This window comes from Amblyomma mixtum, chromosome 1 (assembly GCF_055824585.1).
Source record: "Amblyomma mixtum isolate Tamu chromosome 1, ASM5582458v1, whole genome shotgun sequence".
Lineage (NCBI taxonomy): Eukaryota > Metazoa > Arthropoda > Arachnida > Ixodida > Ixodidae > Amblyomma > Amblyomma mixtum.
In genome coordinates this window covers 303,694,422-303,721,859 of record NC_143012.1, presented here as the reverse complement: position 1 = coordinate 303,721,859, position 27,438 = coordinate 303,694,422, and the positions used below count along the sequence as shown (strand labels likewise).

The 27,438-nt window shown below is 46.1% G+C and overlaps 1 protein-coding gene across 1 annotated transcript in view; it reads right to left on the bottom strand.

Annotated features, from left to right (window-relative positions):
- Positions 1–24,697, bottom strand: part of LOC149372247 (lysosomal alpha-glucosidase-like) — a 32,494-nt gene extending 7,797 nt beyond the window's left edge. The window contains exons 1-19 of the mRNA XM_089566665.1: positions 24,485–24,697; positions 23,948–24,021; positions 21,938–22,257; positions 20,532–20,677; positions 19,652–19,817; positions 18,170–18,266; positions 16,642–16,880; positions 15,334–15,465; positions 13,563–13,673; positions 13,161–13,277; positions 11,295–11,494; positions 10,566–10,699; positions 9,029–9,180; positions 8,081–8,229; positions 5,723–5,807; positions 4,643–4,833; positions 3,120–3,208; positions 1,456–1,514; positions 1,221–1,367 (exon numbers count right to left, since the gene is read on the bottom strand). Coding sequence (XP_089422791.1) covers positions 1,221–1,367; positions 1,456–1,514; positions 3,120–3,208; positions 4,643–4,833; positions 5,723–5,807; positions 8,081–8,229; positions 9,029–9,180; positions 10,566–10,699; positions 11,295–11,494; positions 13,161–13,277; positions 13,563–13,673; positions 15,334–15,465; positions 16,642–16,880; positions 18,170–18,266; positions 19,652–19,817; positions 20,532–20,677; positions 21,938–22,257; positions 23,948–24,021; positions 24,485–24,516 — 2,640 coding nt within the window. The 5' untranslated portion in view covers positions 24,517–24,697. The remainder of the gene's footprint in view (positions 1–1,220; positions 1,368–1,455; positions 1,515–3,119; positions 3,209–4,642; positions 4,834–5,722; positions 5,808–8,080; positions 8,230–9,028; positions 9,181–10,565; positions 10,700–11,294; positions 11,495–13,160; positions 13,278–13,562; positions 13,674–15,333; positions 15,466–16,641; positions 16,881–18,169; positions 18,267–19,651; positions 19,818–20,531; positions 20,678–21,937; positions 22,258–23,947; positions 24,022–24,484) is intronic.
- Positions 24,698–27,438: the final 2,741 nt, after the last annotated feature.

Here is a 27,438-nt window from a genome sequence, read left to right as displayed (position 1 = left end):
AATGCTTCCACTGTGACAACTGAGATTTGGTTTTCGGGTCGTACCCGTACACCCAAGACTCGTCACCAGTGATTATGGTGTTTATGAAGTCGAGGTCACTGTTTGTGGAATCTAGCATGTCCTGCGAGACTTCAACACGAAGCTGCTTTTGCTCCGCCGTGAGCAGCTTCGGCACGAATTTCTCCGCAACTCTCTCCATGGCCAAATCTTCGGGGATAATGAAATGTGCAGAAAAATTGCTGATGTCCACCTCTTCCACAATTTCTCGGATAGTCACACGACGGTCCCGCATCACCACAGCGTTCACTTCGGCAATGACCCCGTCATTTCGGCATGGGGATGGCCGACTGGAGCGTGGCTCGCTCTCCATCGATGTGCGGCCATCTTTAAACCAATAGAACCACTGTTTAATTTGTATGCTGCTTATAGCATCTTCACCGAAAGCCGCACTGAATATTCCGACTAGTTTCCACTTGGTTGTCATCTCGTTCCTGGCAAAATTTGATGTAGTAGCGCTGCTCCTGTCGCTCCGCCATTTTCCTTGTGATAAAAAACCGACGAGAGCACTGCGCACTGCCTCACTCAAACGCTGCTTCCCAGCGACTGACGCTATCGGCAGGCCCGAAAATATTCTTACATGCACACGAAGGTTCAAGGTCGGCTGGTGCAAGCGCGCTTGTTTCATATCCATCAGGTGTTCGCAAAAAAAATAAAGTCGATACTTTTCTAACAGACCTCGTACGCTCGCGTGCACACTCGGCCTTCTTCCACTTCTGGTCTTCGGTTCGGTCTCGTTCCCGGACACTGACGGACCCCAGGGCCCGCTCCTTCCGAACAAATAGTCTAGCTCCCAGAGTTGTCTGATTCGCAGTCTAAACCCTCGGTTGGTTTAGCAGGAAAGCAATGGCGCATAACTGGCTCCCTGCATCAGTGGACGCCTCAATCGCGCTTTGACGTACGTGGCGGTGGTGTCCATCCAATGCATTATACGGCTGCAGTTGTACCCCTAAATTGCCTGTACTAAATGTCTTGGACAAAGCTATTCCAGCCTTCGCTGTAAAATTTAAGATGACAGTGTTTTGACCCCTTTCTGAGTCCTTAGCTGAGATGGGTGGTTGTTTTTGATCAGATTTTGAGGGCCTACCATGGTAATCACACCATATCCCCTGGATTTCTGTCGGAGCTTTGGGTGGTACGTAACCCATTAAAAATATGCCTACCTTCTTGTTGTCGTCGTAATCGAAACGTAAGCTCTTGCCGCCTATGGTGACGTTCTTGGGTGCCTCTTCTACGCCGAGAACGACGACTAAGGCCACAAGAGGATTCTCGTCACAACCAGTCTTCTCCCGCGAGGCAGAGATGACGACCTGCGAATGCACAGTGAGCGGGCAGTGAAATGCCTCGGTGGTGGTAGAAATACTCTGCAGCCAGTATGGTGGTTGTGCGTGCACTTACCTTCTCATTCCAGTTGGAGTAAAACTTGTACATGTTGAACTCTCCTTTTTGGACCGAATCTGAAATAAAAATGAAGGAAAAGTAAACACTTACGCGCTGCAGCACATCTTACGACACACGTTACGTATGAGTCGCCGGAATCATGTTGCGGAACATCAGTGTCGGCAGCAATAGTTCCCGCAAGACGTAACCAACTTCTGCGAAATGTCAAGTGAAATAGGAGATCTAAGCGATTTATATGTGATACTCAGATTACCCTACACTGCTTATTTAACCCGGAAAATACGATCGCGGGGAGTGTCTTTAGTTAGCACACTCTTAACATAAAGGAGTACCAAGGAAGTAAGCTGTCCACTCAGCGAACACCCTTTTATAAAAGTGGGTGGTCAATAAGACAGATTGCTCTTTTTACTTCCATATAGGCGTATTCATGTTTAGAGTGTGAGGTGTGTGTTCTATGTTTGAAACTTGAAACGCATAATTTGGGAGCTTATAATTGGCCTCACCCTTTGTCAGCCCTGTAAGTGCGTGTGTTTGGGGGGAGGGGAGCGCAAAGATGCTTTATTATTCTTTTACATACTCATTGATATTTTTTACGCTGGAACGGGCTTTACAAATAAGAATATGAGCAGTGCCTGCATGCAATTCGATTAATCTTTTGTACCACTGTTGCCACGTGCCGTCCAAACACGGAAGTCTCTGAAACCACGGTTACGGGACCTGGACATCGTAGCCAGCCGCTCTTCGCCAAAACTGCTCGCACAACTTGTTTTACACCGAGAGCGGTTTCTAGACTGTTTTAGCACCATCGCCCCATTTGGTCCCGTGAAACGTTACATCACATTTGGTGGGAGAACCTGTCTGTATTCAAAACGCGCAGTCACTTGACACGACGGTCGTGCTGTTACCTTTCGTATCGCCCATAGAAAACAAGTATGACAACAGCAACAGCGGCAACCAGTTCTCGCTGAGTTGCGCGTCTTACGTAGGTGTGGTAAAGACGTAAATGTTTTTTTTTTTCTACACCACGTCTATGTCTGCCCCTAGAAACATCCTTTTAAACTGTCCTCGTGCGTTCAGCGCAGAACGGGATCTTATACTACAGCATAATACCGTTACCCCGAAGACGAGGCCGTATTTCGGGAAGCTGTGAGGATACAGAATAGACGACAAAACTGCAGCCGCTGACCCAGTCTTAGGTGAAGATGATGTTTTGGATCTGTACGATATCCTTTTTGTTAACATGGGGCAGTCGAGGCGGCAGTGTTATTGAAAGATACGGTGTAAGAAAAAGCCAGCGAATGTTATCTTAAACTTAGTCACAGGGCAATCTTCTCTTGTTGGAATCGTAGCCGTAACACATACATGATGAGGCGGCCTAGGAAAAAAAACCCGTTGAATCTATTGTCTTTTGCTGCCGACCAGAAAGTAACACATCCTAATTGTGATGATTTGAATCTCGCGGGAAGCATTACGAAGTGCCTGGAGCCGCTCTAGAACACGCGTTTAAAAGAGCGAAGACGGACAGGATTGCTATTGCTGATTGCAGCTGGAAGCTCAACTAATAGCTCATCCATTATTGTTTTTGCCCAGCACTCCTTTTTCGATTGCGGTATGTGCCTCGTAGAAGAAAGCGGCCCGTGGGGATGCACGCATGCACTTACCCAAGGAATCTCCGTCATCCCAGAACAGTTCTCCTCTCGCTGTGCCTTCCTTGTCAAGCGCGGCCACCAACGCCATCGGGGCCCGTCGACTGCAAAGGGAAGACGACGTAGTGGTTGGACAAAACAGTGCGATGATTATTTTGAGGCTAGATAACTTTCCAAAATTTTCCTAATAATGTTGTGCTAAGGTCTCCCTGAAAACGCCTAACCACACAGAAAGGAAAGGTTGGCTTAATAATTCAGTTAAACTGAACCCATTTGGCGTCGGAGCATGTTGTGCGTCCAAGCTGTTAACGCGCTTAGCCGCCACTGATGAACCACGGAAAACAAGACGAAATTTACGAGACCCATGTTAAAGAAAGAACACCGGAGGCATACGTGGAGACAGTGAGGTTACAAACAATTTTTAGAACGCATTGGTAACCCCCGCGAGAAATTAATCTTATAACATACAGGGATCTCGCGCGCCATCTCTTGGCGCTGGGAGTACTTAACGGCACTCGAAGTCCCGGCGGCGTAGTTCTGTGCGACGTCAGCGCACGTTAAAGATCCCCAGGCAGCCTAAATTAGTCTGAAGACCTCCGCTACGGCATCTCTCATAGTCCACGTTCGGCTTTGTGACGTTAAACCTCTCATATCACCGTAAGCTGCCATGAGCAGGGCTCGGTGTGCTTGGGGAACTGCAGCAGAGAAGACGTTTCGGCAAGTTGGTGTAGATTTAAGATTAAAAAACAGCGCACACTTGGACAGAACACAAACAAGAAGTGATACACCACCACCGCTTACTGTTAATGGAAAAGAACGAGCATAAATACAGCGCTGGTAGTGTCTCCCTTCTAATTCTTTCTGTTATGTCCTAGTGTGTACTGTTTTTCATAATACAGTTAAAGAGACAATGATGACAAACTTAAGTTGGCCTGCCTCTATAGGTCACCGCGTCCTGATAAAAAAGATGATATCACCGCCACCGGCCGTTTTCACAAGCAGACTGCAATGACTGCAATAGCAAATTTCTATCTGAATCTCTTAGGCCAGGCTACATCGCCATTCGTTCCCTATCCGGGAACACTAAGTCGTTTTCGGGCTTGAAGTCACAAGTTCCAATCATGCGGAGGAAAAACAAAATTCCGTCTATTCCTAAATCGAATTTTCTCGACAATAAATGCGTCTTTTATTGCCGGACGAACTACGTGCAGTCTTTGTCAGAAAAATAGAGTCCAAAGGGTTTGCTACCAAGCCGTGTAGCGGGGCTCTTAAGCGCACTTAACAGTCCTAAGCTTGGGAGGGTTGAGGACTTAAGACACTTTCGCCTTCATGAGATGAGGGTCCCTGAGTATGCAAAAGGAGCCACTCTGCTCAGAAACAGACCACCTGGGCTGTATACTTTTGAGAGACTGTGCAATACCAGAGAGAACTGTTGAATCAATTTTTACTATAAGAATAAAAATTGAATGGAGTTGTCCTGGGTGTCCCTTTAAGTTTGGATGGGTTGGATATTACAAAACTGTGCCAAGGATTCTCACTGGAGTGTTGCAGTGGCAGCTCCAATTACGAATGCGAACGCATGTCCACCGCGTATGAGGGCCACGGTCGAGCCATTCAGCGGAGCGGCGAAAGCCATGCGGGTTCCGTTGTTGAGCTTGATCGGTGGTATCGTACTGTACATGTCGTACCAGATCCCGGCCGGAATATAGGCGTTCACCTTGGTTTGTCCCTGCGCAAAATAATTACTCAATTAACTGCACGCAGACGACGCCTGTTTCCAGGCCCCACGCACTGCAAGATTGATACCTGCAGGCGATGGGGAGAGAGAGAAAGCTATGAATTGAGGCGCACACAAAAATTAGTTTTTCCCCTGCTGTTGTTTACATGCCTGTTTTATTTCTCAGTTGAACTTTAAATCATCGTAGTTGCATGCAAGGTGTCAGGTTTAGCCAGTTCGCTTTTTTCATTTTGACACTATCCAATCAGCGTAAGCTACTTCATGTATCAACAGGTACTGCATCAAGGCTGCGAAACATGCGGAGGCTGCAGAGATAAAATGAGACAGGGAACGGACAAAAAAAACGGGCTGATAAAAGCGAACACAGCATGTGCAAAATTCGGTGATAGGGCAACCAGCGCCAATGAAGCTTTGACTAACTAGAGAATAATAAATTAGCAATTGAATTTACTAATAAGCTTTATGCAGTCGTGGGTTCTTGCAAGATTTGCACCAAGTTTGCATGGGGATGGTTACACCTCCCTTCCATATGTGCGAGCGGAAGCAGTGAAGTTCCATGCTGCAATCGAAAATTCCCCCATCCGACCCAAAAATCCCTATTTCAGGTCCCTTCTCCCTGCATCAGCTGGAAAACTCCGGCAATGTAGCAGAAGTGACAATTTCTGTCAAAAAATTTCTTGAAACTCATTTTATCCACACAGATTCCCCGGGAAAAAGAATATTCCCGAAATTACCCAAAATTACTTCAAAATTCTCAAGTGGGCCCAAATAAAGTCAAATGTACTGCTATTTGATTGCACCCCCATCGAGAACTGCAACAAGGAAGGGAGTATCGCTGTGCAAGGAATCAAAGCACAGCCCGATTGTGCCAGTCACTTACCGGGTACAGGGCAGGACAGAACATAATACCAGATCCCCACATGAACTGCTCGTCGATGTCGTAAGTCTTGGGGTCGTTCGGGAATCTGCACGTGACAGGATAATAGGTTAGTGCCGACTGCTCATCGTCCTCTCAGTGCCGACTGAACATCTTTTGACTGCATCTTCTGTTCTTGCGCACCTGCTTACAGCCAGGGCTTCAGTCGTTTTATGCACATATTACAACCGCGTTATGGCATTCCCAAGAGAGCTCTGGACATATCCGACGTGGTTCTGCAGCTGAGGAATCCTTTCCACCTACTGTTAGAGAGGAGAAAATCAATTCTATGGATCTAAATTTCATGGGTATGTCGATGAACATTTGACAGCAAAATGCGTATACAGGATGTTTAACCTAAGACTGTACACAATATTTAAAAATAGGCTTTTTGGTTAGAAGCGCGCTTTTTTCGGCATAGCGTTTTCAGCGGTGTAGTACATCGGAATACAACAAATTTGTGCTAACTAGCCGGCCGGTTGCCTGATTTTGAATAGTTAGCTCTTTAACTATTGCTGTTAATCTCCTTAACTATTGAGAAGCGTGTAGCCCACATTAAGTAATAACCATATCAGTCTTTAGAATTTCGAAAACGTGGTTACGCTCGGTGCTGTGGCCCAACAAATTTCGGCTATTTCGACGTGTTACGAGCACTGGAGAGGTTGCTTTGCCTGCAAGCTCCTCGAAAACGCATGTATTTTCGCGCGATGTGGCCCAAATGTGTTGGACCACAGCGCCGAAAGTCACCGCGCTTTCGAAATTTTAAAGACTGATATGGATATTACTTAATGTGGGCTACACGCCTCTCAATAATTGAGGAGCCTAACGGTAATAGTTACAATATAAGTTAAGCAGCCTGCTAGTTAGCAAGAATTAGCTGTATTCCGGTGTACTACACTGCTGCCAATGCTATGCCGAAAAAAAGCGCTCTGGTAACTCAAACAGCCTATTTTTAAAAATTGTGTAAAGTCTAAGGTGGAACACCCTGTACATTAACGAAATGGCGTTACGAGTTTAATGTCGCAGAAGAGATGATGGTGTCGGCTTTGCACCAACGGCATCAACCGCTCACCAGGATCGGTAAATTCGTCGGCGATGCCAGTATGCATGACGCCTTTTGAACGCATTGCTTTGAATATTTCGAATAGCACAGTGCAAGGGTTGTGAAATGCCACCCGCGTTTCCAACGAGTTGCAGCGCGGGAGAAGGACCTGGATGAGGAACAAGCGAGTGGATCGAGCCGGGCTGACGACAGCCGATAGAGATTGAAACAGCCCACACAAGACCACGCACAATGATGAGACACATAACGAAGCTCAGGTATCTCTGTGCGTCGTCTTATGTAGGCTGCTGCTATCTTTTCTGATGAACCAAGTAACTCAGATAATTATTTTACTACCAGATACGTACAAGCGCAAAAAAAAAAAAAAAACACGGACAGAGAAAGAGACAACACTCTTTCTCTGTCCGTGTTTTTTTTTGCGCTTGTACGTGTCTGCTATGAACCAACTAGCCCAAAGGTCTGGGCTCTTGATTTTACTACAGCCGCTGCAGGATGCCTAGACTGAGGGCTACTCCCGGACGGGGCAAAAATCTCTTCATTAGATCCAATAAATATTTCCCAAAATCGTCATCGTCATCATCGCAGGGCTCTCAGCCCTAGTCTAGGTTTCGCGTTGCAGTAAGCCTCGCAAAGAGCCTTTGATTTCCATCATACTTTGGCGAAAACCAGCGCGGTTTTTTTATACACAGTTTTGTTTTCCCCTCCGAAAACTGGATCCTTGCATATCGGGCTTTTCAATCATTTAATGAAAATCCTCTAACTAGTTTGAATAAGATCTGAGTGGGAACAGGATTTGTGCGCATCGGGGTTGACTAGGCCAGAAAAGTTTCATGTCCTTCATCACCAGCGTTTCGCATTTATCCAAGTACGCGAGAACACAATAGCGCGCTTCTTATAAACTTCTTGGCAGAACTTTGGCAAATATGTGAGCAGATTTTGATTTTAGGCAACCACTGTTTAAACAAGAGCATTGGCTACAGCGGGCGACTAGATGTGATTGTCTTCCGAAGACTTTGATGCTGCTCCCTAGCCTCTCGATAACTGTGAATGTCGGGTCAATTATCTATAGAAAATTAAAAGGGCTATATTTTTCAGTGGCAAGCATCCATGGGCGTACTACGTCCAGGTGATTAAAATTTTACGTAGTAGCGTAAGAAGCAGAAAGGCGCAGATGTTTCGTTTTCTTCGCTTCAAATTTCCTCGCAGTGTAGCGGCATACGTCTAAGCAGATTAAAATGTTTGTCATAACATCCACTCACTCAAAGAAGAGAGGCCTGGCTACCGTCTCCCCGTAGACGTGGCTCCTGTAGAACAGCGTGTAGAGGTACGGAAGGAGAGCGTAGCGTGCGTACAAGTTGGTCTTCGCCGCTTCGACTACGGTCGGCCCCAAACTGAAGGGGTCTTGGTCCTGCAAGTAAAGGATTCCAGACGGACTTTTGGAAGCCGTGCAGCCTGTGTCGCCGTCGCTGTCGCATGGTGTCAAACTCGATACGTTTAGGCATGCATTCAGGGTAATGCGCCGACAGCCGGCATCAGATATTTCATCGCTAATGACTAGATCCGATATCGCCTGACCAACTTATTCGCTGATGACAGTAACGAGAAGTAACTATAGTATGATACAACTCAAGAATGCAGCTGCAAACACCTCTCAAAGGAGGTTGTTCAACTAGTGGCCAATTAGTCGACTAATGATCGACCGATGGTCATGATGTAGTGGTTAACCGCATTGCTCGCTGGCACGTACCAATCACCTCAGATGTGCTGCTGTATAGGGGCCTAGCCGCGATGCCATGAAAACCAGCCGACGCCATTGTCTGGAGAGCCTCCTTTGAGAGACATTCGCAGGTGCATTCGTGAGTTCTGTCAAAATATAGTTGAATATCTCTTCTAAAGTCAACCTGCGAGGAGCTAAGGGCGCGTGGCTTGTCCAAGGGAAACCCTTAGGGTCAACGTAATCGATAGCGCCGTGACCTGCGTGGCCTGCATGCAGACGCCTACGCTGATACTAGCGCAAACTGACGTACGAGTTGGTCTGACATGATTGGGAGCAGTGCAACGTCAATAGGACTGAACAAAGAAAGAAATGACGTAACAGCTCTGTTCCATTGTGTCCCCGTCATGCCTATAGTAGAAGGTTTTTTTTGCGTGTGTGTGTAGTATAGAGTTGGCCCCTGCCCATGTGGCCGTATAGCAAAATTACGTACAATTCCATCGTCGGTGTTGTGGTTCCTGGAGAAAGGGTAGAAGGCACCCAGCGCGTGCCACCGGGCGCAGAGCTCGACGGTCGTGTTGCCATTGAAGCCGCAGATGTCGGCGCCGATGAGTGGAAATCCGTACATGCCGAAGCTTAGCATATCTGAAAGCCAGTTCACGTTCATAAAAGTTGCCCTGAGAGAACCCCAAGGTGGTCGAAATTTCCGGAGCCCTCCACTACGGCGTCTCTCATAGCCTTAGTCGCTTTGGGACGTTAAACCCCATAAACCAAACCAACCAGAAATCATTGGGAAAGTCGCATGAGCAGCCAGCCTGTTCTACTTGAAGATATTTAGGAAGCAGAATTCATGCAGTGTACGCATGCGACTTCTGCTACAATGAAGTTGCAGGAGCCAAGAAGACAGCTTTTATCTTGGCTCCCTTCCATAGTATGATAAAAGGTTCAATTTATTTGATTGATTGATTGATTGATTGATTGATTGATTGATTGATTGATTGATTGATTGATTGATTGATTGATTGATTGATTGATTGATTTTATAAAGAAAAAGTTAGCAAGACCAAAACAATGGGCCCACCAGTCGCACGAACTGTCACAGATGTAATTTAAGCGCAACTCCTGCTTTTTGGAGAACGTTCAGGTTTTTTTTTTTTTTCCTCTTTCGTTAAGCCTGTTGCTAGGGCGAGGTAAGCGGCCATAATGGTGAGTCAGAGGTCTGACGCCTTTCAAACACGATAACGCCGTTTCCGTCATCTTTTCGAGTTCCTTATTGAAAGCTGTTCTTGTTTTTGGAACTTGCGCTATCTGCACCACTTCTGCCTTGCAGGTGGTGCAATAATGGAGCGGGCAACCTTATATTTATGCACTCCTCTTAAAGAAGTCAAGTGTAGCGTCGCATACGTATTTATGATGGGTGCTCATAAACACAATAATAACATAATAATATAATAAACATAATATTTCACACCTTGAAGCTACACCCTTGATTGTGAGGTACAGTCTCGAGAAAAAATATTAGCACAAGTAACCGGCGACCGGCTGAGAAAAAAAGAAAGAAAAAAGTAATCTTTCAAGGTGATTACTTTCTGCTGAACCCCTGGCGATATTGAGGACTGGAGAAGGTCTGCTATTCCCGTCAATGGCATTTTCGTGAACCGGAGGGCCGCGGGTGGAGATTATTTCGCACCAGTAATCGATCACTTGTGCCAATCATTTTTTACTCACGACTGTCACATCTTGTGAGCCCGAACTACTGTCGAACGCAAATTACCTTCGAATTGGTGGCACGTGCGCAACTTCCAAGTGCGTCATAAATCCCTGGCATCAGTCAGTCGAAGCAAAGCCGATCGCTCGAGAATGACGCTTTCGGTACCTTAACTGGGCACAACTGATCACTCGCAAACCGAAGTTCAACGGGCACCAGGCCGTATTGTTAGCGTTGGGCATACTGCTCAATACAGTACTATACCAAAATCTATGTCCCATAAACATTGTGTGAGACAGGGAGCGCACGAATCGGAACTTACTCGGGATGCTGAGTTTCATGTCTTCCCAACTGGAGCTGATGTCTCCAGACCAGTGGCCCGACCAGACAGACTGGCCCGGTGACGTAGCCCGGGAGATGATGAAGGGACGCTTCTGACGAATCTGAACAAGAGCCCTGGGCGGAGCCACAGGATAACGGCATTACGTATGCATGGGGATATTCTAATTTTTCGAGGTATGGTTTCGCCCTTATACCGGGTACGTACTCCTGTCTTCAACACTGAAGTTTAATAGGACAGAGGACGCCTTGTGAAAAGGGGCAGTCACATCATCACGAGTGATCTAGCATGCGCCACTCAAGCAAGCCTGTTCGCGAGCATAGCGACACTGAAAAAGAAAAACAAGTACATTTCCTGAGCACTCGCTTAAACACTAGTATGAAAGCAAATGAAATCATCAGTTGTATACATAGGTAAGCCGCTTCCAGGGTTCAAAAGAGAACGAAGTTGGACGATTAAGTCGTACAGCATTAAGAAAGGAACTGAGCACAACAACCACGGACAAGAAGGGAACAGTCTCGTCCATGTCTGCTTAGCGTAGTTCCTTTTTTAATGCTTCCAAGGAAACTGCTGGTTAAGCTCAACTTCCCTTCAACTTAAATTTGCGTTTATTCATTAAAACTTGTCTAAAGCTAGACCATGCGTGAACAAGCTATTTCTGAATTGTAAATTCTCTTTCCCCTTTTATTAGCGGAGTAAAAGATAGCGTACTTATACGTAGCCCTGGCTTCCAGCTGGGAGTAGATGTTGTGGACGTTGTAGTGGGACGAGATGAAATGTCGGTCGCTCATGCACAGGGTCTTGGTGCTCAGCTTCTCGCCGCCTGGGACATACGGGGGATTATCTTCCTTCTGGCCTGGTGGGCAACCGTCCTTGTGGCCATCGTAGAAATTTGACGGCTCATTCATGTCCTACATGGGAACATAGTCACACTTGTAGCACCTTTGTACTGTTGTCAAGCATCGACGTCGTACTTTTCGTTCATATTTTTGAAAACGGAAGGACGACGGATACAAACGGCACGCTTATACACAGGACGAAGCGCATCGAAATTCTTTCCTTTCATTATTCATTCGCCCATATCATCATCCTTTAGTAATCCTTTCACAAAGGCTTTTCCTGGATTTATTCCACCAGGATTTACCCCCCCCCCCCCCCCCCCCCCCTTACAACAAGCTCGCAGCTTCAATTCACCGTAGAAAAGCGACAGACCTACCCACTACTGCGAGGTTTTAACTTTTATGAACAGAACATATTCGCCTTTTCTACGACTAAATTTGTCAGATGAAATTTCTCGGGAATTAAATAAAGGTGCTGCAGTTATTATCGTAGCAATGGGAACTCGTGTTCATCTACTATTCAGAGAGATGGTCGCCTTTGTGGGCGTGGGACCACCGACATGCTGGCTGGGGAGTGGAAGACATCGAGAGTGTGCTGCTATCTGTAGCCTGTGGTCGAGGTGTACCAGAAATGGGGTGCAGTAGAGCTATTGCTGCCTCTTCTTTGTCCCAGTAGAGGGCGACACATCTTGGTGTTTTCATTTTTATTTTTTTTTAATTTTTATTGCTGTAGAAGTATAGCCCTCATTAGAAGATAATTCCGCTGTCTGTGTCCGAAGCCCACACAGCGGCGAAACAAAAAGGCGACAGCGAAATCAATTCAAGGAAGCGGTGGGAAATCGATCATTGCAAAAGCGAAAACTTAAAAAGCGAAATGTAAAACCTACTAACGCAGATCTTTCGCATCACATCATACGATCGCCCGTCAATTTTTATTTGTTTATATTTGTTCAAGCCCGATCAAGCTGCACCGTTTTGGTGCTTGCATGTAAATCTGGTCAGCCCTGTTGGAGAGGTTGGAAATAACGGGCTTTAGGCTCCTCCAGTTCACTTACGCAGTAAGAAAAAGAAAAAAAAAACACTCTGTACCTACGCACACTAGTATACGTTGTCCTACTTAACCGTGTCTGTAAAAGAAACCACCTTCGAAGGTGACACTACGACATTTTCCTCACATGTGGCTCTCGGTGGCTAGGCTGCAGCTACTCCATTGGCAGATTTATAGGGAAGATGTTCGAAATGAAAAGGTGGAGGAAGGCGAGTGGAAGTTTGCCATGTCTCATCCTTAATTCGCCCAAAAAGTACTGCAAACTTGACGTATTATGCGAAAAGGTCAAATATTTGGAAGAGCAGGCACAAAGTCAGGAACCTCTTCTTAGTGCCCTGCATTCGTCTGTGGCAGTCGTGGGTGAGACGTCGGGCAAAGCGCCAAGGGCTGGGCAGCTGAACTGAAGAGAGCCGACAGAATAGAAAAAAAAAAATTCCCTGCAGAAAAATAAGCGGCTGTCGCCGTCATCGAACATGACACGTATTTAGACCAGCGTTACGTAGACACTTCCACAAAAAGTAATTCTTCTTTATCATTTTGTTTCATTCCAAGTAGCATGTCTTTTTGCTGTTTCTTTCCCTGATCATGCATACAATGTCTTCAGAGTGTAATGCATTCTTATGGGCTCTGATTTCAAAGTTCAACTGTCTCAAATCTGTTTGACGTACGAAGACCCCCAAAAGTACTCACAATCCAGGCGCCGTCAAAGGGGACTTCGTTGTGAAACCTGGTGAACTGCTTCGCCCAGTAGGCCGAAGCATTGGGATGGCTGAAGTCAGGGAATACGCTGCTCTTGTCGTTCCACACCTTGAATGAAAAGGAGCATGTTTCAGAACCGCCATGTTTCGACAGCTGCAAAAAGCTGGCTTCACATTCAACAACGTTGCACTCACTTAAATCATGCATTCAAAGGACAAAGATTTGGTACTAAGGTGAATAGTTAACATTCAAAGGAACGCAAAACAGTAAAGACAAAGTGAATTCGTTAGGATGACAAAACTTCATTCTAAAGAGAGTTCATAATACAGATATTTCGCACCTTACTAGGAGTAATCAACTATGACAAGAAGTAAGGTCATAATTATTCGTTACCTTTCCGTACACGATGCCTCCCGTGATATTTTTGATGAAAACATCCATGGCTAGGCCATCTTCGTAAGGAGGGTAGCTTCCGGGTGCTTCAGAGCCACTTACTGCGGGGTCCTGCAAATAGTGAGCGACCTGAGTGGACTAGAACCGCATGAAAACTCGAATGTCGCGTGCCGTCGCACTTCGCTGCATTCTGTAAATTGTTGAGAATTTTCTGAAAATACACTGCACTTTTGGAAGACCGGACATTACAGCGATCGCTTGGTTCCGCCTTTTACTATAACCTGCTAGCGTAAAAGGGCTTCAATGACATCGCGAATGCCATTCTCAACTTTAAAAAATATAGTCAAATTTCTCTGTCGTGTAGTCGTGGCTCTCATGGTACACTGTTCAGCAGTTAAAAAGAAAATATATTTCCTTTCGCATCAATTAGAGCAGAAAGTAGCTTTTACTACATTGCTAGAACTTGCGTGACAATTTCTAAAGAATTTTTATATCTGCATAAAATGGCAAAAAGCCACACCACAGTGAAGATCGGCGGTGTAGCGTACCTCTTACTTCGCTGATTGATTGATTGATTGATTGATTGATTGATTGATTGATTGATTGATTGATTGATTGATTGATTGATTGATTGATTGATTGATTGATTGATTGATTGATTGATTGATTGATTGATTGAAAACGTCTATTCATGATTTTCTTCGGGTGACTAGTCGGTTCCTTATTCCAGGAATTTTTTGGCTACTCCTGCGTCTCAGCCCTGCACACCAGCAGCGCTGCTGAAAGATATTCGCCTGTCTTATTGCCATCGTCGCAAAATTTCGATGGAGGCGAAATTCTAGAGGCCCGTTTACTGTGCGATGTCGGTGCACGTTAAAGAACCCCAGGTGCTCGAAATTTCCGGAGCACTCCACTACGGCGTCCCTCATAGCCTGAGTCGCTTTGGGACGTTAAACCCCCATAAACCATAAACCACTATCTACTTGCCCGAGCAACGCACAAGGGCATTTATTAGAGACGCCACATCTTTCGTCAATGGTTGAGTACCCTCGTCGTCTCTGAGAATTCAGACTTTCCTTCTAATCTTGGCACACGCTATAGAGCTATGAAACCATGGCCATAAACAATGCAGGTAACCATCCGCTCATATGTCAACGTGCGAGGCATTTTTCATATATTTTTCCTTGATTACGTGTTCTTTAGCTTTTCTTCTTTCTTATGATTCGGGAAAGACGACTTACTTTAGTATTTTATTGTAATTAACGCAAAATAAGCCGTCCTGGAGCAACTCAAGCCATGAACAGTCGTGAGCGATGGGTAGAAAAATCCAGGAATAGTGTTGCATAACCCCCTGAAGACGACGCAATATTAGCGAGGGAAAACGTTTACCGTTTTTGCCAGTGTTAACTATCTCACGCGGTAATTTTTGTTGTAAATGTAGAATATGATCCCAGATGTTATCATCACCCGCCATCTTCTCTCTGGTCGTCATAATTTGCATAACATTTTCTGATGGAAGTTTACCGTTTCTTTTTTTTCTGTTTTTGCTTAAACTCTCAATGTTCTGGAACCGGTGGGTCGTTTATTTCAAGGCGAAAAAGAAAGGAAGAACAAGAACAAGCTATTCCGTTGCCTAGGCATCCGAGAAGAAAAAGAAAGGGTACTTTCAAGTGGGGAAAATTTCTACCAAATTTCTGCCACGACATTCGGAGTGCATGCATTTCGCGCGTCTTTCTCGCCTGCACGTGAAAAACGTTGAAAAGATTCTTGCCACAATGACGACGTAGTGGCGACCGGATGCGTGTAGCTGTTCAACGAACTCCGGAAGTCCCTCGAAGTTTTCCTTGTCGTAGGTGAAGTCGTTGCTCCTATTCATGTAGTCAATGTCGTTCCATTGCGTGTCCTTTAAAAAAAATAAACATCTTCATATGTGCTGCTCGTCATGACACTGAAATTGCGTAAAGTGCCTTCACTGCCAAATACATTATTCAACTGGGTAACCCCATGTAGTGCAGTTCTACAAGGTAATTACTTTAACACGGAGGTTCTTTTAAAAGGGGTACAAAGACCCTTCATTTCTTTTGATGACCATGTCCTCGAAATCGCATATACTGCTTTGATTTCCAAAGGCATTACTTTACTGGGATGGCCCCATGTAGCGAACTTGTACAGGCTTGGTCATTTCTAAAAACATGGATTGCATCGTATGTAGTGATGTCCGGTGTGCATAACAAGCCCCAACAAATTATGAAACGGTTCATGTAGCAGCGGAAGTTTCATCACGAATTGAAGCGAATTAATGTGTATGACGGCGCCAATTTCCTCTAGAGAACGATTAAAGAAGGGGTTATATAAATTTTCAAGCCTATCTGTCATGGAAATCAAAAGCAGGTACACTAAACCACGTGCTATAATGCTTAACCCGATGATATCCGAAAGGCACCACCGTTACTAAAAAATAATTAAATACATACTCGAACAGCGCGAACGTCTAATAAACACTGTTCAACCTGCATATACCGGAGAGGACGATATGTATATTATACATGTGCATGTGTAATACTTCACGTAATTCCTCATTTGTGTTTGACGACGCGTAACATCTGTCTTGTATTTCACATCACTTGTTGCGAATTGCGATATCTTCTAATCTGTTATCTGAGCTCACTTGTTTTGGGTACTTAACATTATGCTTTTCATTTATAACCTCTTCACACAAATTTTTTATTCGACCTCTCTTACACAATGCTGTCCTGAGGCCTGTAAGGTATATGCATTAAAATAAATAAATATGAATTGATAATACAGGATGCGTTGGCCAGAACGACGTCCCGAATGTGTAGCATCTGCTGTCCTACACTACCACTTTCTGAATGCTTTTCCATTTCACGTCAGCCGGCGACGTTGCACAGGAAGGGTCTACTGCTGTCACACATTTGCGTGGCTAATCAAGTGAATTTTCTCCCTTTGGTTGCCATGCGGATTCTTTCGCCGCGTTTCGTGGTTTCCCATCCCCACAACCGTAAACAAGTGCCGCTGTGTCCTGGTAAGAAGGTACAAACAATAGCGTCCCAATTACCAGTGGTATCCCGGCCTTGATGTTACTCTCCATGATGTAGCGCGTCCTGTTGAGCGTCTTGTAGCCGAAGCGGCACAGGTGGAAGCCGAGGCCCCAGTAGGGCGGCAAGGAAGGAAAGCCCACCACGTGCTGGTACTGCTGCACCACGCGACCAACCGTGGGGCCCGTGAACACGAACAGGTCCAGGACGCCGCCCAGGGAACGGAAGGTGACGGCCGGAGTGGGTTGTAGGACAACCTCTGAAGGAGTAGACGCGGACGTCGAGGTCTAGCGTTGCCGGCAAAACTCACTCAAATTAATGGGGATCCGCATCATCGCTCTGCGTCCGCGAGGCGCAATATCCCCTGCGGCTTCGCGAAATCTAAATGACCGACAGAAACACAAGATGCGCTCAATGTTCCAAAGAGAAATGTGAGGTGATCCATGGTAGAACGTTACCCTGGGACGACGACCGGAACGCGTGATTGACTGTTATTAATGCACTCTAAAAATGCACATTTGGCTTCGCAAAGCAAGAAAATGGACTCTGCATTGCTCACTAGAATTGCTGTAACTGAAGGCAGTTCAGAGGCTAAAATGTTGACCCAGTTTTTTCCACTAAACAATGTGTGTCCATCGCGGATTAGGCAAAGTGAAGTGATTATTGATAAACAGGTCTTCCTCCACTGGTGTTCGGTTTCTTTAAATGTTGACTCTAACGGAATGCGGAACGGCGTGCTGCCAGCAAAGCGGTGGAGAAGGTAACGACGTCTGCGCACTTTTGGAATGCGTAAACCTTTAATGTTGCTCTGCAACAACTCATTCCACCATCGCAGCCAACCGCGACTTCCTCTCTTCGAGTTTCAAGCCCTCCAACTCATAGAGCTAAGCGTCGATGTAATAATATATAAGAAACATATCACAAAAGCATACAATTATGAAATATCCTAGCTTGGAGAGCATGCGGAGGGTGGTATGCACTGAGACGTCACTGTTTTTACGAGTCCTTGGCAGACACCTAAATACCACCATTTGCTCAATCTGGCTTTCAAACTCCCGAGGCGCCGCAGTGTGGGCAAGGTTCGGAGCAATCGAAATCTCCACGACTTTGCAGAAAATAATTTTAATCGGTCCGCAATATGCGTTCATTAATTTTACTTCACATACCGTTCTTAGCTATGGCATTTGTATTACCATGCACAGAGGCAAACGCATATATTATAATGTCTTCATATAGCCCCAAATGTCGCAGTTTTCCCGTTGATCATCCGAACTGATAATCAACGATAAAGGCACAAAAGAGTAAATCGAAAATAATTCGTAACGAAATAAGGCCGCTGGCTCTCGGATATCATACTACTGGTTCGAGGTGCCCAGCCAATCTTGGCCTAATATTTCTTTGGTATTTATTTTAATGGTTTGGATTTGCGCCCAGAATTTAAGCAACGCCTGGTGCTGCAACAGTTAGCTTACTTGTCGGCTCCTGCCCCGGAATACTTACAAATGAGCAGCCGCAGCCATTAAAGGCAGTTGGAATGGGAAGACTCACCCAGAGCGTTGCTGGTGTGCAAAAACACTCCGTAGCCCTGCCAGTCACTGTCAACTCCGAGCAAGAAAGGGTGGTTGCCGTAAAGGTTCTTGTCGCCCTGGGAGATGCGAATTATTGGTGAGGCATGCAAGATCACCACAAATTTTAAAGCTTGCTTCTACAATCCTGTTGGCAGCTAGTATTTTTCTGCAAGTTAATATACGGCACGTGCAGGGCAGAAACCTCCAAGGCGTCAAGGCGGCTGATATGTATCGCACTGTTACTGTGACCAGACACATCAATTCATTAGCGCAGCCCTTCCATAATGAAGTCGTAGTCTGCGTAGGATCATATTTGAAAACAGCTGCCTGAAAAGTGGCAGAGTTGCTAGCGCCTTACGCTGAGAGTGAAGGTCGACTACCGGCAATAATTTTTATTGTCAGTTTCCATGTGTCACTGAAGTGTGTCCGTCCATCGAGTGAATGCTACATAACACGAGCCCGTAAGGCTGAAATGGCGGAATATCTTGCGGATATTTGTATTTCTAGAAATATTTTTTTCCTATGTCGTGTCTTCCGTGTTACTTCTGTGTTCGTGTCAATTTTGTACTGCCCTCTTATAATTCCAGATAACACGATAGTTCTGGTGACGCGTACGGGGCGCTTGAACTTGTTAACACTTTTGTGATAAGCCTGAGTAGTGATACATACCGCAAACGTAACGTGTAGTTTGGTTGAGAGTATAGTCCACAGGAATCTTCGATCACTGTGCATTGTCAATACAGATCAATAAGGCAGTTTTCCATATAGGATGCGCCCCATGTGGTTGCGTGCAGAGGAACTCAACTAAATCCGGCCTGAAAGTCTTACCGCGTCACTGTCCAAACATTCTCTATCGAACTTGAAAGCAAGCTTGCACCTCGAATTCGAGAACCTGTTATGGAGGCAGTAAAGCTAGCCGATTTTAAGTGCGCCGGCTTGCGAGCAAACGCAACCGTATATGCCTAAGGTGTCCGTGCCAAATTTGGGACCCAGTTGCTGGCGTAATATGTCCCTTTCTGTGCCGCGCCGTGAGTAGGTGTTCAAGAACTCAGACAAGCCTGTAGCCTTGTGTTCTTGCTGATCCTCTGCAGTGCACTGGACACTGTGGCGCAACTCTGTCTAGTAAGGAGGAGGAGGAAATTTATTTGATGGTGACATTACTAATGACTGCCCATGTCGCTTTGCGCTTGCTGAGATAAAGCGGTCTGAAAGCGCGGTGTGGCTTTTTCAGTATTGCAGGCCAATATTTCCCTCTCTGCGATACACAACACACAAAGAAAACTGCAGTTATGCGTGCTGGGCTTACGAGTGTTCCTCATGAATCAAACGTATACCCGCTAACAAAGAATTGTAGGACGCTGCTGCGAGTAGTGGGTACATAATATGTTGACATCTTTGCAGCCTCAACGCGACCAGTATTTTTATGCCTTTCTGTAAGAGGTAAGTTGACTGCAGTACACACCACGGGGGGTCGGTCTCGGTTGAAGAAGTAGCGGCTGGTCCAGTTCACGTTTCGACGTAGAGAATTCCATTGCTCTCCGAGACCGTAGACATAGTCTGACGGCAATAGTGTGGAAATCTGGAGGAACTGGTCCGTAAACACAAGGCGGGACAGGTTGGCGTGGAAGCTGAAAAAGAGCATGAAGAAAGCAGGATGATGCAGAAGGTGGAAAAAAAGAGAAGGAGGTGCGCGGCGAAAGGACGAGAAAGCAGAAGTGACCTTTCGGCTCAGTGCTTATTGCTTTACTCTTTCAAATAGTTTATAACGTGATGAGGTGCTTTTCTGCCAAAGACCTGAGCAAAAAGTTGAAGGAGGACCGTGTTTAGTGAAAGAAAAAATAAAGAATTTGTTTTCGTTGGCTGCTCGCTCCCACATTAGTCGTGAGGTCTGCTTCTATACCACTGTAGTCGGATGCAAGTAAAAAAAAAAGTAAAAAAAGAGAGAAGTTTTTCCGCGTCAGCCAACGGCATCAGCCGGTCCACGTGAACTTGAGCGTGACAATGCAGGGAACGGCATGACAAACCAGGGGGGCGACTTTCCCGGACAATGAAGGAAGGGGACAATCCCCTTTCATATGCCACCCCCTGCATTGTCACACTAGCGGGTTCACGAGAATCAGCCGGCGCCATTGGCTGGAAGGGGTTCCTTTTACAGGTAAAAGCTTCTTTTTTCTTGACTTGCACCTGACTATAACGCATTCTACTTTCGCAAGATTCAACTGATCTTATTTTTGCTTTCTCTGTCTTTCATGCACCGTGTAAGGGAATTCTTAAGTGCATCCAATGGTAGTGTATTTTATACGGATAAGTTCCTCACGCAGTTAGAGCTGAAATTAACGCACATGGTCGTAGATGCACGGTCCAGGCGGTACACCTTGAGCTGTCCGTCTTGGGTGACAGTGACGTTGTAGAGAAGGCTTCCCGTAAACGCGCGCGTAGGAATCTTCGGCACAGGTGGTGTGAATCGTGCTTGAGTGGCATCCAGGATCTTAAACAAAAAGTGAAAAAGAAACAGTGAATTTGTTCCGATATAAATTACGCTTCCTCATTTTTTTTTTTTTTTTTGCAGGCGATGAACGCCCGGGTTCGATTAACCAACTTGAGCATGGAAGGGTTTCACGGTAAGTGGACTCAATCAATCACTTGTGTTTTAATAGGCGCTTCTTACAGCACAAGATGACGTTTACGAAAATCTGCCTTCAACTAGGTAGATTCAATTGAAACAAATGTCGAGTTTTCAGCCTCACGCCAAATTTCTCGAGGTCTATGCGTCTACGCTCTAGTCGTGCTGTTTCTGAACTGGAACGGGCGTCATTCTATATACAAATGGCCGATTGTGAGGTACGGACTGTGCGTTGTGTTTCTGAGCTAGTTTCAGACGACTGAATTTTCACGCATTCAAATCGAAACGCACCGTTATTTCGACGTAGACACTTTTGTCAGTGGACGACAACGAGAATCTAAAGAACACGTGCCAAGATCTCACTCCAATCGCACCATCGTGCATCGGAAGTTCAGGTACGAGCTCGCATATCCAGCTTTCATTTCATCATCTCCTTTCACGGTGCAGGCAAACATTCTGGATAAGGTTGTACCCGTAAATCTCCTGGCAAATAGCGCGCATCCGTACCCAAAACGGGCAAAAAACTTCTGCAACTGCGACGAAAATAGCAGAATTTTCGTATCAAAGGTAAGCATAGCGGGCTATCGCTATTCTGGCCTGCTGTGCAGGCTCAGTGACTTCGGCATTCAGCTGCTGATGCCACGGTCGTGGGTTCAATCCCGACCCCCCGGCGGACGAGTTTTGATGGAGTCTAAATGCGCTTGCGTGTGCGACGTCATCGCCGGTTAAAGAACTCCAGGTGCTTCGGAGAGCCGACGTCATGAACAAACACCACATGAACGTTCCGACGTAGAGTGGGACAGTGCGGTGGTCCAGGGACCCAAGGGGGGTCTAAACACACTTGCCATAATAAAGTTTTTCTCTCTCTCTCTCTCTCTCCAGGTGGTCTAAATTAATCCGGAGCCCTCATAGCCAATCTGCGGCTTTGGATCGTTAAATCCCACAAACTGCGATTTAACTTATCCATTCTGAAGCTTTAGAAAAGCTTTCCGCTGCACAAGAACATTCCTTACTTTCCATTACTACTCACGACGAATGTTTTGGACGGTCAGGCTCGGTTGCGTCCCCCTCGTTTTATGCGCATACAGCCTGCTTCGCTCTTTCGTCCGTTCCAAGAAAGCTCACCGTAATTCTGGCGGTGTCGTTCTCGTAGAAGTAAACGTCCACCGTGACAGACTGCACGTCCTTGTCGATGCCCGAAGGCGTCTGCCTCTTGAGTTTCAAGGAGATGCGATCCGGGAAGTGGTCCAACCCGTCCACCACGTATCCCTTGTAGTCGGCAGGGTAGTAGCAATACGGGACGTTCGGCTGGCCCTTCACCGCGCCATTGGCCAGCGCTCGCCAACAGCACCCCCGGGACTCGCAACCCTGTTGACTCGCGCCTGGCTCCGGATAGCAGTCGAAGCGGTTCTCGACGCTTCCCAACTCGCACTGGCCGTCGTTCCCTGACAAGGAAGCGTATAAAGGAAGCACACATTTCAGTCGGGTCCTATAAGGCCACAGAGGAGACGTTACATGTTTTAATGCGATGTATTTGCCAACACATAATGGAATTAGGTGTCCCGATGAAATTTTTCCTATCTTGCAGCCCCATTGGATGCACCAGATGTGTTCCTACAACAATATTGGAGAATTTTCTCTGCGAAATCTTTTGAAGAGGAGGTCAGCTAACGATTGAATTTAAAATGACCAAATGGCCAACTTAACTCAAAGCGAGATCGAAATTTGCCTAACATGATTTCTCATGCAGTAAGAGCCGAAGATAAAGAAATGTTCTCAGCCGGAGAATTACGGTGGCAGTTATTAACGATTATATTGGCCTGCAGGTCATCACAAACTCAAAGATATCGAAGGCAGCTGGGAGTGGTATAAAACAACGAATTCCAAGAGCAAAGTGTAAGCAATCGTAGCTCGGGGGACTTCAGAGTACTAAAAGCAGCAAAAGTGTAGGGAGTGCAGGCCGATGTACGGACAAAAAAAAATCATTTCGGTGTGGTCATGTTATCCAATCCCCTGAAATGTCTGAACGTGTGACAGGACGTGAGTTTTCCTTCCGTTTCTAACAATAGCAGGCGGCTGAGTCACGACGCAGCGCTATTGCCAAAAGCATTCTTCCTCTAAAATTTTGCTGCCGATAGTACTTTCTCTACAAGCAAGCGCGTCCGCATCAAATCCACCGATCATAATCTTCTAGTGACTAGACGGGACCTGTTCTGTGATCATACTTCAGACTCTGAGAAAACAGAGGGGAACGAATTGACTAGCGACTGATCACGCGACGACAGTCGTCTGGAATAGTACAACACGTGTCTGAAATTTTGTACGAGGCCCGCGTAGGATATATGCACCGGTTGAACCCATCACTCGGAATGAGCGGTATCTATAGCAATTAATGCCCCATCGCCTATCGCACATTAAGCGGTCCACACATCGCTATTCCTTTATGTAACCTCGCAAACGCATCGACATGACCGGGCGAACACAGCGCGGTTGCGTGTACACTGAGCGACACGGGTTAAGTTGCTCTTCTCAAGTAAATGAGATCCACGTTTTTATTCTGCTCGATAAAACAACGTGCCCATTTCTAGTAAGCACTGCGCATTCGAAATATAAAACACTTTGATCGTCCAATAAGGCCTCGACATCGAGGTTTCAATGACTATGACTGGTGGTTGCGATTATATTATCCTTATTATAATGTCACTTGGTTGTCATCCACACGCACCCTCAAACGCATGCGAGCATTCTGCGAACTCCGTTAATTTATAATAATGTAATTAGTGTGTGGGAATATGTGATACCGGGGTGGGAGCAACTGTGTCATGTCACGCCGGAGGTGCTCGTGTTGTCCAGTGAGGGTGCGTTTTTGCAAAAACATGTGACTTTGTGTTTCACTTTCAAAGCTGCTGTTTTAAGAGAAGAAACATCTCATGCAACTCTGTAAGTGCCTGCGCTGTTATTTACCAGAAGTGACCCAAGCGCGAGGTTATATGTCTGGATGGAGGGGCTCGACCAGCTCCTCCTGAATTCCCGGGCCACGTTGTGCGCTCAGTGTCGAGTGCATAGCATGCTGTGAATAGTAAAAAAAGAGGCACTCCAGTGCTTAGTCCCATAATTTTCTCTGTCATTGCTTACCATTGAAAGTTGCGGTTTGGCTCGGGTTACTGAGTTCGTTCCCCGATGACAACTGAGCCAGGCAGACCACAGCGCTGCGAGAAAAATAAATGCAAGAACGTAAGAGATAAGTAGTTTTTCCATGTAGACCTTCTCTTGCCTACGGCTCTTTTAACGGCTCTTTTAACGTTAGCCATAGATTTCTGTCTTTTTGCTTCATATTTGTCTGCAAATACATACGTATATATGTGTCTGGTCTTGCTAGATTTAATACAACTCTATATGATTAAAAATACGAGGGTAATGATTCGATCAAGTCCTATGATAAACGTTCTAATAAAGAGTGTTGGTAACGTCAGTCTGAGTTGGAAACAAAGAATCGAAGGTGCTTGTGTTCGTTGTTCACTCATTTGTTGGGAACACAGCTAGCATAGGCAATGAAGTAATCATTACCGATTAAAAAATACCTGACCTCTAATGCGTGTCTCTCGAAGGGTATAGATTTCACTCAGAGTTAAGCTCCTTCGTATTATGGGCAAACTCAAGAGTTCCACCCACCTTATTAACAGCAAGATCCATCTCAGTAGCATGGCTTCCGCTGACAGCTCTCAGCGCTTGTCCACAGCCGACTCTTCATCAAGCCACCGCCAGTGACGGTCTGCTATCTCTATCTTGTCTTTGCCACTTGAACTTCCTTGTCTCACCCGCTGCCCTTATCGCATTCACCACGCGCCGTGGCTCGACGCTTCGAATGCTCTTTTCCGCTGAAAGCGCCGAGAAAGGAAGCCGTTCACACCAACTCGCGAGCAGCAGAGGCACTTGAGAAAAGGGGAAGCCGTTTATATATGTACAAAAAAAAATAAGTTAGTCAGAGAAGGGAGCAAGCGTCAGCTCGCAAGCCATTCCGCGTGATCTGACTTTTTTTCTTTTTCCGATTTTTTTTTGTCTATGCTGTGGGTCCGAGCGCGTGCAAGACTACCCGAGCAGTGTGTCGCCGACAAATCCATGCAGCGCTGTCGGGGCTGGAGGCACAACGTCGATTGCAAAACGTGGTGCACTTACAGGTCAAGAAGCGTTACGCGCACATGCGAGATGTTTGCGACTGGGACCGCGCCGGAGAATGGGTTAAAGTTTGGATTGCCGTAAGAGGGAGTTCAGAGAACGGTTTTTATACGCTAGTCAGTTGCGTAGTTTGCTTTTTATTGCGCAAACATGCCTTTGGGCTTAAAAGAGTGTCATATACGTCGACTGCAGAAGGAAGTGCGCCAAGGTCCTAGGTTTAAAGGGGAAAAGTGTGCGTTCCAGCAAAAGGGGGGTGTCTGGGTTGCCTGCATTGTCTCCAGTTCCTTCCAACCTCTAGCTTTTCTGTACTGCCCGCTTTTCGGTGAAACGCAGTGCAGAAACTCGCGCCGGGAGTCTCGTGACTCGTGCAAAATTCCTCGATGAACCGCTCCGTTTTGATATCAACTCGTGCTTTCTTTCTGAACTTTTCCCTTATCTTTCCTTTCCGTCACGTACTAGCGTTATCGGAGACGTATCTCATACATCCGCGTCCATCATATGATCGGCGCATGAATATAGCAGAGTCACCTGTTAGACGTATGGCGCGTGGCCAGTCCAGTGCACGTAACAACAAGAGTAGTTCTCTGAATGCTGCCGCTCCACTCTTCTAATCGCATTTCGGGAGCAGAGACAAAGGATGAGCGAAAGCTACAAGTCCTTCATAATAGGTTTCAATCTGAACCTTATCTCTTGAGTGGAGGCCACCTCAGCACCCTGTCTCTCGCGATAACCCACGGAGTCAAATGGGCGTCGCGTTCAGAGCTTTAAAATCCTGCTTTAATTTTGTTGTGAATGCCCCGTAATAGCTAATATAGCAGGCCAGAGACGTTCCTTCATCCGGCTTCTCCCCTTTCCAGCGACTTTAAAACTCTCCCATTTTTTTCTCGCTTTCCACGGTGCGAGAAATGGGTACCACATTTCCGTACGGTGTGTGTCATGCGTATAAAGGTGCCCACAAGTTTTCGGAGCCATGAAGTTACAACAGAGCTTAACTGCTTAGTATGAAGTCACGAACTGTTGGGTGTGCTCTACGCTTCTTTTCGCGACCTGCAAATTGTGTCCCTCATTGTCTGGCCGGGCCTCTAAAAAGTTTTGCGATGGATAGCGCTAACTTTTTCAGAACTACCAGGGACAGAGAGACGACGAACAGAACGAGCGATTTTGATGTACGTTGCCAGGTTGCCGGGATGCCCTATGTCGTTAGTGTGCGTGCCCACTCTCCCCCTTCCTACAAAAGCTTTTCTCGCCTGAGAAATAAAACATTTGAAAGTAAGCGCTCGTTCTGTTCGTCTTCTCTCTGTCCCAGGTCGTTTTGTCAAAGTTAGCGCTATCCATTGCGAAAATGCTACACCAACTAGCCCCAGTTGTCGGTTTATCCTCTAGCCAGGGAGGAAATAAATTCAGGTATGCAACTATTTCACTGTTCGAAAATTTTTATAGGCATCTGTAAATATTACATTGGCTGTACCTTACCTATACCTATATACCTTACCTATGGAAACACCGCCAGCCAGTGTATAATACACTATGTGAGAATGCTGACGAGCGTGTCACTTAGGCCGAGGAAAACTGTGCGATGCCGCACTAAGCACGTATACAACCTGATCAAGACCTGCTTAAAGAGCCTGGTTAGAACACATTTTTTGTCCTGTCCTAGAGTCAGCTATGCGACGTAATAGAGGCTGAAATTTCATCCTTTGACCACATGAGAGCTGCAAAATAGAAATGAAGACTAGCTTTCTTAAGGTCAATTTGGCATGGATTCAGCAGATATATTTATTAGGCGAGCTGCCCGAAATGGCGTGTCCAGGGTGCAAGAGGGATAACATTAGGTGCGGTAAGGCATGAACGATGTATATTGTGCGCCCCAGCGTAGTAGCACGAAGCACCAAAATGCTGCGGCTCACACGAATGCATGCCCCCGCAGCATTCCAGTAACATTCATTTAATAACATGGATTCAATAACATGGTGTTGTATTTCTATAACTATCGACGCTACCAAATATGGGGCCATTTTAAAATTTCCGGTCTTCGCTGAGGAGAAAATGAATATCTGGCCTGCTACTTTGCACTCGGGAACGGGAAGAGGAGAAAAAAAAAGGTTCACGATGGGGAGTGATGATGATGATGGTGATGATAGGAGGAGACAGATGGAAAAAGACAAGGCGCACTTGCTAACATTAAAAACGCGAGTCAAGGCCCGTGTCGCTTAAAAAGCGTGAGAGCGCTCGCGTTGCCTGTAGCTCTCGCGTTCACCTGAATAAGAATGCGATACATGGCCCGTATCCCGAGTTTCGTCGTTTTCTAAAACCCTGTATTCGGCCACACTCCATTGGCAAAATTGCCGGAAGAGGATGTGGCGGCTGGGATGTAGCGAAAATTGCCGCAGCAACTGGACGTTGATGTCACACACATAACATACGCTCTCATAGCAGACGCCCAAGGAGCC